This window comes from Bufo bufo, chromosome 2 (assembly GCF_905171765.1).
Source record: "Bufo bufo chromosome 2, aBufBuf1.1, whole genome shotgun sequence".
In the NCBI taxonomy this organism is placed as follows: domain Eukaryota; kingdom Metazoa; phylum Chordata; class Amphibia; order Anura; family Bufonidae; genus Bufo; species Bufo bufo.
In genome coordinates, this window is record NC_053390.1 from 72,389,862 (window position 1) to 72,404,578 (window position 14,717).

At 47.9% G+C, this 14,717-nt stretch overlaps 1 protein-coding gene across 1 annotated transcript in view; it reads left to right on the forward strand.

Annotated features, from left to right (window-relative positions):
• FANCG (FA complementation group G) overlaps window positions 1–14,717 on the forward strand; it is a 69,164-nt gene that overhangs the window by 38,884 nt on the left and 15,563 nt on the right. The window contains exons 13-14 of the mRNA XM_040421205.1: window positions 8,430–8,570; window positions 10,765–10,897. Coding sequence (XP_040277139.1) covers window positions 8,430–8,570; window positions 10,765–10,897 — 274 coding nt within the window. The remainder of the gene's footprint in view (window positions 1–8,429; window positions 8,571–10,764; window positions 10,898–14,717) is intronic.

Here is a 14,717-nt window from a genome sequence, read left to right on the forward strand (position 1 = left end):
GAGTTCATATACACCGTGTAGGCCGCTACAAGCCACGTCCCTTCATAAGAACTTGTAACTTTATTTGCAAAGTTGTCACACAGCAAACACTCACCCAGCACATAACATGGCCGGTTCCCTTCTCGGGATCTATGTGCACGCCAGCCGGGACAACACACAGGCGACGTTTGTTACGCCCACCACACTCTCACAAGCCAATCAGCAAGCAGGACACAGGAGGAGACTCACAACCGTCCAATAGAAATGAGCTTTGTTCGTGCAGTAGCGAATACACGGGAAATGGCCGGGAAAATTACTAGCCAATCAGGGGGAGGTGAAAGACTCTACTCCAAACTTGCCAGACTGCTGGAGGCGAGAGCACAAGATGCGGGAACCCAAGCCACGCCCACCCTCTATGCCGAGTAGTGTGAGGGGCGGATCTTCACCCAGCAGACGTCTGCAGCGTGTGTACGCTGGATGAAATTTCTTAAAGAGGCAGAGCAGCGGAGGATCTAGGCGCAAATGGCGACAAGACTACAATGTCTTGTCGCCATTTTGCAATTCTAAGTCACATTGGCGACCATTTTGGTCACCACCTGGAGCGCTGCCAATGATGGATTGCAGGGTGGTCGTAGCCATGGAAACAAGCAGTGTATAATGTGATGAAAAAATTAATCTAGCCAGCAAAGGAAGCAATATGGATAATAACAATACATTAGTAAGTGGCTTGTATTTTCATTCTGTACATGATAACTGTCACTTGTTGAAGTGAGACAACCCCTTTAAATACTGATTGGTGGGGGTCCAACACCCCCGCAAATCAGCTGTATGTGAAGGCAGCCTACTTGCAGCTTACCAGACACAGAGCCATACATTGTGTAGCGGTTGTGCTTGGTATCGCAGCTCCGCCCCATGCACTTCAATGGGGCGGAGATGCGCCTAGGTCACGTGACATCACATTTAAGAGAAGGCTGAGGTGCCACTGCGAGCGTCTGTGCCTTCTCAAACAGTTAATCGGCAGGGGTGTCGGATCCACACACCGATCATATAATTATGACCTATCCAGAGGATAGGTCATCAGTTATAAAGTCTTGGAAAACCCCTTTAACCACCTCAGCCCCCAGTGCTTAAACACCCTGAATGACCAGGCCACTTTTTACACTTCTGACCTACACTACTTTTCACCGTTTATTGCTCGGTCATGCAACTTACCACCCAAATGAATTTTACCTCCTTTTCTTCTCACTAATAGAGCTTTCATTTGGTGGTATTTCATTGCTGCTGACATTTTTTACTTTTTTTGTTATTAATCGAAATTTAACGATTTATTTTGCAAAAAAATGACATTTTTCACTTTCAGTTGTAAAATTTTGCAAAAAAAACGAGATCCATATATAAATTTTGCTCTAAATTTATTGTTCTACATGTCTTTGATAAAAAAAAAAATGGTTTGGGTAAAATATATAGCGTTTACAAACTATGGTACAAAAATGTGAATTTCCGCTTTTTGAAGCAGCTCTGACTTTCTGAGCACCTGTCATGTTTCCTGAGGTTCTACAATGCCCAGACAGTACAAACACCCCACAAATGACCCCATTTCGGAAAGTAGACACCCTAAGGTATTCACTGATGGGCATAGTGAGTTCATAGAACTTTTTATTTTTTGTCACAAGTTAGCGGAAAATGATGATTTTTTTTTTTTTTTTTTCTTACAAAGTTTCATATTCCACTAACTTGTGACAAAAAATAAAAACTTCCATGAACTCACTATGCCCATCAGCGAATACCTTGGGATGTCTTTTTTCCAAAATGGGGTCACTTGTGGGGTAGTTATACTGCCCTGGCATTCTAGGGGCCCAAATGTGTGGTAAGGAGTTTGAAATCAAATTCTGTAAAAAATGGCTGGTGAAATCCGAAAGGTGCTCTTTGGAATGTGGGCCCATTTGCCCACCTAGGCTGCAAAAAAGTGTCACACATCTGGTATCTCCGTATTCAGGAGAAGTTGGGGAATGTGTTTTGGGGTGTCATTTTACATATACCCATGCTGGGTGAGGTAAATATCTTGGCAAAAGACAACTTTTCCCATTTTTTTTTTTATACAAAGTTGGCATTTGACCAAGATATTTCTCTCACCCAGCATGGGTATATGTAAAATGACACCCCAAAACACATTCCCCAACTTCTCCTGAGTACGGCGATACCAGATGTGTGACACTTTTTTGCAGCCTAGATGCGCAAAGGTGCCCAAATTCCTTTTAGGAGGGCATTTTTAGACATTTGGATACCAGACTTCTTCTCACGCTTTGGGGCCCCTAGAATGCCAGGGCAGTATAAATACCCCACATGTGACCCCATTTTGGAAAGAAGACACCCCAAGGTATTCAATGAGGGGCATGGCGAGTTCATAGAAATTTTTTTTTTTTGGCACAAGTTAGCGGAAATTGTTTTTTTTATTTTTTTTCTCACAAAGTCTCCCTTTCCGCTAACTTGGGACAAAAATTTCAATCTTTCATGGACTCAATATGCCCCTCACGGAATACCTTGGGGTGTCTTCTTTCCGAAATGGGGTCACATGTGGGGTATTTATACTGCCCTGGCATTCTAGGGGCCCTAAAGCGTGAGAAGAAGTCTGGAATATAAATGTCTAAAAAAATTTACGCATTTGGATTCCGTGAGGGGTATGAGGAGTTCATGTGAGATTTTATTTTTTGACACAAGTTAGTGGAATATGAGACTTTGTAAGAAAAAAAAAAATAATTCCACTAACTTGGGCCAAAAAATTTTCTGAATGGAGCCTTGCAGGGGGGTGATCAATGACAGGGGGGGTGATCAATGACAGGGGGGTGATCAGAGTCTATATGGGGTGATCACCCCCCTGTCATTGATCACCCCCCTGTGAGGCTCCATTCAGATGTCCGTATGTGTTTTGCGGATCCGATCCATGTATCCGTGGATCCGTAAAAATCATACGGACATCTGAATGCAGCCTGACGGGGGGTGATCAATGACAGGGGGGGTGATCAATGACAGGGGGGTGATCAGGGAGTCTATATGGGGCGATCACCCCCCATGGAAGGCTCCAGGGAGACGCCTGTATGTGTTTTGCGGATCCGATCCATCTATCAGTGGATCCGTAAAAATCATGCGGACGTCTGAATGGAGCTTTACAGGGGGTTGATCAATGACAGGGGTGTAATCAATGACAGGGGGGTGATCAGGGAGTCTATATGGGGTGATCACCACAGTCATTGATCACGCCCCTGTAAGGCTCCATTCAGACATCTGTATGCGTTTTGCGGATCCGATCCATCTATCAGTGGATCCGTAAAAATCATGCGGACGTCTAAATAGAGCTTTACAGGGGGGTGATCAATGACAGGGGGGTAATCAATGACAGGGGGGTGATCAGGGAGTCTATATGGGGTGATCAGGGGTGATCAAGGGTGAATAAGGGGTTAATAAATGACAGTGGGGGGGGGGGTGTAGTGTAGTGGTGCTTGGTGCAACATATTACTAAGCTACCTGTGTCCTCTGGTGGTCGATCCAAACAAAGGGGACCAGGTAGCAGGTATATTAGACGCTGTTATCAAAACAGCGTCTAATATACCTGTTAGGGGTTAAAAAAAACACATCTCCAGCCTGCCTGCGAACGATCGCCGCTGGCAGGCTGGAGATCAACTCTCTTACCTTCCGTTCCTGTGAGCTCGCGCGCCTGTGTGCGCGCGCGTTCACAGGAAATCTCGCGTCTCGCGAGATGACGCGTATATGCGTGACTGTGCGCAGCGCTGCCACCTCTGGAACGTGAATCTGCGTTAGGCGGTCCGGAGGTGGTTAAAGAGGACCTTTCATTACAAAAAAAATATCTAAACTAAGCATACAGACATGGAGAGCGGCACCCAGGGATCTCCCTGCACTTACTATTATCCCTGGGCGCCGCTCCGTTCTCCCGGTATAGGCTCTGGTATCTTCAGATTTTCGGCTCAACTGGGAGGAGCCTGCTCTTGTTCTCCTTTGTGTTCTGGCCAATCGCAGCACTCAGCTCATAGCCTGGGAGAAAAAAACCTCTCAGGCTATGAGTTGAGAGCTGCGATTGGCCAGCGCTACAGCCTGGGAGAAGGAGACGCCCAGGAGAACAACTGCAGGCTCCTCCCGGTTGAGCCGAAAATCTGATGATACCGGAGCCTATATCGGGAGAACGGAGCGGCGCCCAGGGATAACAGTAAGTGCAGGGGGATCCCTGGGCGCTGCTCTCCATGTCTGTATACTTAGTTTATTATTTTTTTATCATAATGAAAGGTCCTCTTTAAGTGTAATATAATATTTTGTAGTCTGCAGTGAGCTGTGTATCGTCCTGTTCCCCGGTGCTCAGTGCTGTGTGATGTGCTGATGGTAATAGAAATATGTAGAACATTCTGGAACTACGACGCAGAAAGAACGGTCTGATTTCTCCCGGGAGTTCCTGTAATTGATGTGCTAGACATATCAGCGCCAGGATTTTTCCACATCTAGCAGACACAACCTCCCCGGCTCCATCTCCAGCTCAGTCTATCAGTGGTGCAGGTGGAATGACGCTTCACAGAAGGATCCTTTACTGTACTATTTGGGGGGTTCATCATGAGGCAGATTTTTCAAGTCAATTTTGCAGGAGCCTGCGTTGCCTTAAAGGGTTTCTATCACTTCGTTTCACCTATTTAGCTTTTAGACACTAGCGATCCGCTAGTGTCTGCTTTATCTAACCATCCTAATATAAGAGCTTATTGTCCTGCCGTTTAGCTAAAAAAATAACTTATATAGATATGCAAATGAGCCTCTAGGTGCTATGGGGGCGTTATTAGCACCTAGAGGCTCCGTCTACCTTAACAAACTGCCGCCGCCCAGCGCGTCCCTCCAGCCCGCCCATCTCCAGCTGAAGCGATCCTCTCCGTGCGCGTCTCTGTTCTGCGCATGCGCAGTGAATGTCTGATCGCTTCCCTGCTCAGACATCTCCACTGCGCCTGCGCCGATGACGTCATAGTGCTCCGAGGAACAGGCGCAGTGGAGATGTCTGAGCAGGGAAGCGATCAGACATTCACTGCGCATGCGCCGAATACGAGGAGCATCGCATTCCGGAGGAGATGGGCGGGCTGGAGGGACGCGCTGGGCGGCGGCAGTTTGTTAAGGTAGACGGAGCCTCTAGGTGCTAATAACGCCCCCATAGCACCTAGAGGCTCATTTGCATATCTATATAAGTTATTTTTTTAGCTAAACGGCAGGACAATAAGCTCTTATATTAGGATGGTTAGATAAAGCAGACACTAGCGGATCGCTAGTGTCTGAAAGCTAAATAGGTGAAACGAAGTGATAGAAACCCTTTAATTTGCACCAAATCGATCAAATTGATAAGTTTGGTGCATCTTTTTAGGAGTTGTCTCATCTTACCATTAATAAGGTGAGATGGGACTAAGTGCCGACCACCAGCCGGCCGGGAAACAGGAGAGTGGGCAAGATTAGACAACCCCTAGGAGCGCCTATCGGATACCTGACAAGATTAGACAACCCCTAGGAGCGCCTATCGGATACCTGACAAGATTAGACAACCCCTAGGAGCGCCTATCAGATACCTGACAAAATTAGACAACCCCTAGGAGCGCCTATCAGATACCTGACAAGATTAGACAACCCCTAGGAGCGCCTATCAGATTCCTGACCAGATTAGACAACCCCTTTAAGTATTATGCTTATGTCTTGAGATAGTATTCCACTTTCTTCTCCACCCCCGGAGTAAGATGGCAACAATTTTTGTGAATTAAAAAAAACAAAAACATAGGTGATAAATTTGGCTTAAAGAGGATCTTTCACTAGAATAAAAAATGTAAACTAAGCATACAGACATGGAGAGCGGCACCCAGGGCGCCGCTCCGTTCTCCCGGTATAGGCTCCGGTATCTTCATATGTTCGGCTCTACCCAGTTGAGCCTGCCGGCGTCTCCTTCTCCCAGGCTGTAGCGCTGGCCAATCGCAGCTCTTAGCTCATAGCCTGAGAGAAAAAAAAACCTCTCAGGCTATGAGCTGAGCGCTGTGATTGGCCAGCGCTACAGCCTGGGAGAAGGAGACGCCGTCAGGCTCCTCCCAGTTGAGCCGAAAATATGAAAATACCGGAGCCTATACCGGGAGAACGGAGCGGCGCCCAGGGATAATAGTAAGTGCAGTGAGATCCCTGGGCGCCGCTCTCCATGTCTGTATGCTTAGTTTACATTTTTTATTCTAGTGAAAGGTCCTCTTTAAATCCCAACATTTTATTGCAGACTTCTGGAGTGCAGGGCTTGATAAAATCTCCCTTTTTGTATTTTTGTTACTCACCATTTTTAGGATCTTTGCTAGCTGTCAGTGAATATATTATTGTTTAGATTCTGAGTCTGAAATCCTATCCTGACCTAGTGCTGCTCACACAGCTGAGGAATTGTTACAGTGCATCAGTCCTGACCATCCCCTGTGAGCAATATAATCTCGATGGTAAGGTGTGTCTTTTTGCTGATGACACAAAGATTTGTAACAGGGTTGATGTTCCTGGAGGGATTCACCAAATGGAAAAGGATTTAGGAAAACTAGAGGAATGGTCAAAAATCTGGCAACTAAAATTGAATGTTGATAAGTGCAAGATAATGCACCTGGGGCGTAAAAACCCAAGAGCAGAATATAAAATCAGTGATACAATCCTAACCTCAGTATCTGAGGAAAGGGATTTAGGGGTCATTATTTCAGAAGACTTAAAGGTAGGCAGACAAGGTCATAGAGCAGCAGGAAATGCTAGCAGAATGCTTGGGTGTATAGGGAGAGGCATTACCAGTAGAAAGAGGGAGGTGCTCATGCCGCTCTACAGAGCACTAGTGAGACCTCATTTGGAGTATTGTGCGCAGTACTGGAGGCCATATCTCCAGAAGGATATTGATACTTTGGAGAGAGTTCAGAGAAGAGCTACTAAACTAGTACATGGATTGCAGGATAAAACTTACCAGGAAAGATGAAAGGACCTTAACATGTATAGCTTGGAAGAAAGACGAGACAGAGGGGATATGATAGAAACTTTGAAATACATAAAGGGAATCAACAAGGTAAAAGAGGAGAGAATATTTAAAAAAAGAAAACTGCTACAAGAGGACATAGTTTTAAATTAAAGGGGCAAAGGTTTAAAAGTAATATCAGGAAGTATTACTTTACTGAGAGAGTAGTGGATGCATGGAATAGCCTTCCTGCAGAAGTGGTAGCTGCAAATACAGTGAAGGAGTTTAAGCATGCATGGGATAGGCATAAGGCCATCCTTCATATAAGATAGGGCCAGGGGCTAGTCATAGTATTCAGTATATTGGGCAGACTAGATGGGCCAAATGGTTCTCATCTGCCGACACATTCTATGTTTCTATAATTCCAGCATGATCTATTTGATGCTGCGTTCACACCTGTGTTGGAGGCTTCTTTGGACATTCTGCATGCAGCTCAGTTTTTTCCGGTAAAATAACAGACACCATAACAGATCCTTATGAGCCCCATTATAAGTCATATGTCATGTGCCGGATTTGCCACAGCCTGAATTCAGATTTTCTGCTCCTATGAAAAAGTAGGAACAGGGAATTCATAGCACAGGTGTGAACAAGGCCTTACCTGCAGGACAGGAGAGAGAGACTTGTTTTGCTGATGTCCTGAGCTCACAGACGATTGTCCAGCCTGCATTTAAAGAGGACCTGTCACCGCTCCTGACATGTCTCTTTTAATAGATTCACGTGTTCCCCATATACTAACAGTTCTGGAGCATCTATTCTTATGTCTCTATGTTGTGTCATCCCTTTATTATTTCTGCTAGAAGTTATGAATGAATTGCTAGCAGTCTGCAGTAAGGGTACAGAGGGGAGGTAACCAGTTGGGGGTGTGTACCCTCATAATCTGAAAATGGCAGCACTGATTGGATAGAGTCAGTCTGTGCAGGGACCCCCCCTCCCCCCCCCCCCCCCCCCCCCCAACTGGTTACCTCCCCTCTGTACCCTTACTGCAGACTGCTAGCAATTCATACATAACTTCTAGTAGAAATAATAAAGGAATGACACAACATAGAGACATAAGAATAGATGGTCCAGAATTGTTATTACATGGGGAATGCATGTGGCTATTACAACAGACATGTCAGGAGGGGTGACGGGTACTCTTTAAAAAGGGGCAAACTATTAATTTGAATAAAAGCTGATTTGGTAAAAAAAATAATACAAACTATTAGGTCTCACAAAGGATTGCCTACAGTTATATGCTCTAAGAAAGCCTCAGTTATCAGGGCAGGCTTTAGCCTATGGACATAAACCAAGACTGTGTCCGTTCACTGACTGCAAACAGAAACTTGGAAATGAAATAGAAACTATATCAGAACATTTTCCTTTATACAATGGATTATTAATAATTTACAGCTGATGGTCCATGTCTCTCCAGGATCAGTAGAACTCACTGAATATAAAGTGTGGGGAATCCTAAAAGCAGCCGCCCTCCTGGGGAGAGGCCACCAGTTCCAGCAGATGGGGGAGGACAGGACGGCTCTGATGAATGCAAAACTCGGCCTGCAGATTGCTCCAGGTAAGAGGGGCAGTCAAGATAGTGAAGTTAGGAGTATCGCAAATTTGCATAGGAACTTGGGGGGGGGGGGGGGGGATGTGTTTATTGGTGCCCTGGTATACTTCATTGAGGCCTGTAGATTCATAGCACTGATCACATTTACATCTGCCTTTTCTGGAAGCCAAACCTCTGCTTAGAAGTCCCATCCTTACCATAGGCCATTTTGACACAGCAGGATATATTCCTGGTACCAGGACCGGTGAAGCAGGAGGTCAGTATACTACACAGACGCAGTGAGCGCCCTCTGCTGGTAGCGGTAGCGGTGCAGTTATCTGCTGGTAGCGGTAGCGGTGCAGTTATCTGCTGGTAGCTGCAGCGGTGCAGCAGGAGGTCAGTTATTATACAGTGAGCCCCCTGCTGGTAGCTGCAGCGGTGCAGCAGGAGGTCAGTTATTATACAGTGAGCCCCCCTGCTGGTAGCTGCAGCGGTGCAGCAGCAGGTCAGTTATTATACAGTGACCCCCGTCTACTGGTAGCTGCAGCGGAGCAGCAGGAGGTCAGTTATTATACAGTGACCCCCGTCTACTGGTAGCTGCAGCGGAGCAGCAGGAGGTCAGTTATTATACAGTGACCCCCGTCTACTGGTAGCTGCAGCGGAGCAGCAGGAGGTCAGTTATTATACAGTGACCCCCGTCTACTGGTAGCTGCAGCGAAGCAGCAGGAGGTCAGTTATTATACAGTGAGCCCCCTCTGCTGGTAGCTGCAGCGGAGCAGCAGGAGGTCAGTTATTATACAGTGACCCCCGTCTACTGGTAGCTGCAGCGGAGCAGCAGGAGGTCAGTTATTATACAGTGACCCCCGTCTACTGGTAGCTGCAGCGGAGCAGCAGGAGGTCAGTTATTATACAGTGACCCCCGTCTACTGGTAGCTGCAGCGAAGCAGCAGGAGGTCGGTTATTATACAGTGAGCCCCCTCTGCTGGTAGATGTAGCGGTGCAGCAGGAGGTCAGTTATTATACAGTGACCCCCGTCTACTGGTAGCTGCAGCGAAGCAGCAGGAGGTCGGTTATTATACAGTGAGCTCCCTCTGCTGGTAGCTGCAGCGGTGCAGGAAGAGGTTGGTTATTATACAGTGAGCTCCCCCTGGTAGCTGCAGCGGTACGGCAGGAAGTCAGTTATTATGCAGTGAGCCCCCTGCTGGTAGCTGCAGCGGTGCAGCAGGAGGTCAGTTATTATACAGTGAGCTCCCTCTGCTGGTAGATTTAGCGGTGCAGCAGGAGGTCAGTTATTATACAGTGAGCGCCCTCTGCTGGTAGATGTAGCGGTGCAGCAGGAGGTCAGTTATTATACAGTGAGCGCCCTCTGCTGGTAGATTTAGCGGTGCAGCAGGAGGTCAGTTATTATACAGTGAGCGCCCTCTGCTGGTAGATGTAGCGGTGCAGCAGGAGGTCAGTTATTATACAGTGAGCTCCCTCTGCTGGTAGCTGCGGCGGTGCGGCATGAGGTCAGTTATTATACAGTGAACGCCCTCTGCTGGTAGATGTAGCGGTGCAGCAGGAGGTCAGTTATTATACAGTGAGCTCCCTCTGCTGGTAGCTGCGGCGGTGCGGCATGAGGTCAGTTATTATACAGTGAACGCCCTCTGCTGGTAGATGTAGCGGTGCAGCAGGAGGTCAGTTATTATACAGTGAACGCCCTCTGCTGGTAGATGTAGCGGTGCAGCAGGAGGTCAGTTATTATACAGTGAGCTCCCTCTGCTGGTAGCTGCGGCGGTGCAGCAGGAGGTCAGTTATTATACAGTGAGCTCCCTCTGCTGGTAGCTGTGGCGGTGCGGCATGAGGTCAGTTATTATGCAGTGAGCTCCCTCTGCTGGTAGCTGCGGCGGTGCGGCATGAGGTCAGTTATTATACAGTGAGCGCCCTCTGCTGGTAGATGTAGCGGTGCAGCAGGAGGTCAGTTATTATACAGTGAGCTCCCTCTGCTGGTAGCTGCGGCGGTGCAGCAGGAGGTCAGTTATTATGCAGTGAGCTCCCTCTGCGGGCAGTTAGAATATTATCCTTTAACTATCTGTGTGCCTGGGATGAGTATCGGAAATATACAGAGCTGTGACTGCTATAAAGATATTAAGTCAGTCAGCTCTCCATGCTGAATAAAAACAATATTTCATATTTGCTGTGAATTAGATAAGTGGTAACGAGAACATCATTTCACTTTCAGCCTTTCCAGGTGTGACTTTATGTCTAGTGGATGCTCTGCGGAGACTGGGGCGGAAGAAGGAAGCCGCATGTGAATGGAGGAAGTTCCAGAGCAACAAGGAAATATTACATCAGCAGTGGGAGGATATCAGAGGGTTAGTCTTACCGTTTTAGATGTATGATGGGTATATTTGGGTGGGGTCCTAATTCTGTATGATGTCAATATAATATCTGTGCCAGGCAGCTGCTGGCAAAGCATACAAAATAAGATTTCTCGCTCGTATCAATGTGGGACACAGACCGTGGGTATAGCTGCTTGCTGCCACTAGGAGGTGACACTAGGCTGAAAAGTGATAACTCCTCCCCTGCCGGCTATACCCCCTCCAGCCTGGAGAGAGCATATCCGTTTTTAGCTTAGTCTCGTAGGAGGCAGACCTCCCTGCTTATGCAGGGCGACTTACTTTATTATCTTTTTTTTTGCATTACACTACCGTTGAATAGGGTTCTGACTATCACGCTAGGGATCGACCGATTATCGGTTTTACCGATATTATCGGCCGATATTGAGGATTTTGAACGTTATCGGCATCTATTTTGCCGATATTCCGATAACGTATTGGGAACACAGAACGCGCTGCTCTCAGCGCGTTCTGTGTTCCCTCCGCAGCACAGGGGAGAAGGAAGCAGTGTCTCCTCCCCCTGTGATGCTGCTGCCGCTGCCGCCAATGGCAGGAGAGGAGACAAGAGGAGGGGAGGGGCTGTGGCCGCTGCGCCACCAATGAAGATGAGTCTTTCATTAATTCATATACAGGAGGCGGGAGCTGGCTGCAGAATCATATAGCCGGCTCCCGACCTCTATGAACGGCAGCTGCGGTCCGCGGTAGTTAACCCCTTAGGTGCCGCGATCGCAGCTACCGCTCATAGAGGTCGGGAGCCGGCTATGTGACTCTGCAGCCAGCTCCCGCCTCCTGTATGTGAAAGAGAGGTATCTTCATTGGTGGCGCAGTGCGCGCCCCCCCCTCAAGCCCCCTAGTATTAATCATTGGTGGCGCAGTGCGCCCCCCATCCCCATCCCAATAGTAAAAACATTGGTGGCGCAGTGCGCCCCCCCAGTATTAATCATTGGTGGCAGTGGCCACAGGATCCCCTCTCCCCTCCTCCTCCGATCGGAGCCCCAGCAGTGTAATCCTGGGGCTCCGATCGGTTACCATGGCAGCCAGGACGCTATTGAAGCCCTGGCTGCCATAGTCAGCTCCATGCTGCTGTGTGCACAAAGCACAGAGCAGCAGGGACAGTGTGAGATCCTATTCACCCTGATAGAGATATATCAGGGTGAATAGGACAAGGGTTCTAGTCCCTAAGGGGGCTAAAAGTTAGTAAAAAAAAAAAACACAAAAATATTAAGTATAAATGAAAAAGATTTACAAAAAAAATAAAAATAATAATACACGTTAACAATAAACATTAATTTTCAGCAGATTTGTGTAGGAAAATTTTTTTTTCCTCAAAAATAAAAATACCCAGAATATCGGTATAAATTATCGGCTATCGGCCTGAAAGTTGACAAATTATCGGTATCGGCCCTAAAAAATCAATATCGGTCGATCCCTATATCACGCTACCCCCTTCCTAACCGGAGGATGGCACTATCACTGGACGCTATTCCATCAGTCGTTTGCCATCACCACGCTTCCTGGGGCATTATCCCCTTCCTCAAGTGATCCCTTAACGGGGGAATCACTAATCATCATGCTATAATTCAACTACACCACAACACTAGATGCCTTGGCTTCCTTCACAGGTGGGCCGTGGAAACAGTCCGTGCCGCTGGTGCCTTGTACTCCCCATCTAGTGGTATATGGATACTGCCACTGGATACTGTGGCTACATCCATATTGCATCCTTCTTTTCTTTAGGCGTTGGTTCGGGGCACAAACATGTCGACTTTTGTTCTCTCAGGGCGGTCACCCGGCAGCACTTATGTGTCCTAGACCCCTCATCCCCATGGGCCTGCACCGTTCAGGTCGGTCAGGGTAGTAGTCCTCGACGACGTGTAGTGCACACGCCATTACACAGAATATGGTGATTGCGATCCAGCGAGCAGAATGTTGCACTGACTCTGTATTCTTTTTCCACCACTCTTCCTTATCTAGGTGAGGGTGTTATGCTGGCACTCTGCAGTGGCGACTACAGCATGTTCTCCTCCGCAAGGGAAGTTTTCACGCTAGGGCTAGAGATTGTAATCGCTGCAGTGGGGCAGCCCCCCTCATGTAGGGGTTCTACCCTGGCACTGCTTTGGCGATTGCACCTGTTCAGCGCCCTTTTCAGGTGGAGTGTTTAAGGTTAGCTCTACTTAACTGGGACAACATGGTACCATGGCTTCTACTGGATGTCCTCAGGCCTCCCCCTCAGTTTTACACTGGCGGAGCATGCTGTAGCTCCTACTGTACAAAGGGTATTTGCGTCACCACTACATACTAGGGTTCCTATTGCACAGCTCCTTTGTCAGATGATGGATTCTTCTAACACTGGGATCGGTGGCCTCTACAGTGTGGCCTCCTCCTCAGCTGGAGTATGGCGTTACCATTACTCTTGTGTATTCCCTTGTATGTCCTCCTCCTTAGGCGGAGTATTGCATTACCACTAGATTCTAGAGCGCCAGTCTCAGTGGGACTGGGCTTTAGCCCTGACCTCTTACTGGTTTACACTACCAATAATTGGCCGTTGCTCTGTCAACTGTTGTCCTTCTCTCCTCAACTCTGGCTTTGCGATTGCATAATGCTATAGCTGATCTGGGTGCCGTGACGCCATCGGTGCTACCTTTCTTCAGGTATGAGTAATGTCCACGCCACCTCAAGCAGATGGTGGTCATTCCTTTCACTGCTCATTCTGGGGGTGGACTACGTGTCTCCCAACGCCGAGCAGAGCCGGTGTCTGTCACACCTTGCCACCGCTGGTAAGGATTTTGTTCCCGGAACGGAATACCCCTTTTTCTTTTCCGGTCCCTCCCCCAGCTGGTTAGCTGACCACCTTCCCCTTCTGTCTAGCTGTCCAGTAGCCATGGGTTGTACGGTTCTGGAATCCCATCTTTATTTTTTCCACGTGACCAGGGTTCCTTGGGTACAGTTGGGGCGTTGGACGTCTGATTCACACTCCACCTGGCAAGAGTATTTCTCTCATCTTGGTCCTACTCATCTGCCCTTCCATGCAGGGTTGCCACATTGTCAATATATGGTCACTGGCGGGCTTACCATGACCGGTGATGCTCAAATCGGCTTTGCTTCTACCTTTCTCCAAGGTATTGGTTATTTGGCCTGCAGTTGGGCATGCCTGGCTCAGGCGTTTTTTTCTCTGTGGTTTCTCAAGCAGCTTCTCTCTGTAGAAGTCTCACCACAAGCCTCTACGGCTCTAGGGGCATTGGTCTACCAATTTACCACTTCCTAGGGGGCGTTCTCTTCACCAGAGGAGGATCCTGCGGACCTGGATTTTTGGTTCTGCTTCCACAGTTGTGGCTAGGAGCCGGCTTAGGGACTTAGTCTTCTTCTTTTTCTATTTCTGGGAAGGCAGCATTTCGAGTGGCGGGATCATCCACCCGGCGTTTTTCGGAGTTGATAGCGCCTTCTTGTACGTACATTTGTCTTTATGTCATAAACATAAGGCAGTGCTCCGCCCAGTATCTTCTTTCCTTGCAGAAGGTAGTCGCCACCTTCCACGTCATCTTTCTCCCTCGCATTTTAGAGAGCAGCCTCTCCATCAGCCATGTGATTTGGCCTCTGAGGTTGCTTGTCCATGACTAGCGCTTTCCGCCGTACGGATTTTTACCTGTTTTTTTCCTAGAGGTCCTTGTCAAACCTTGGCAGCCTCCAGGTATATCTGTTTGTCAGTTGCTCGGGCATTCCGCTCCCGAGGCAAGGCACTGCCCAGCGGAGTTATGGCCCACCCGACCAGCGGTCGGATTTTCTCGGGTTCATCTCC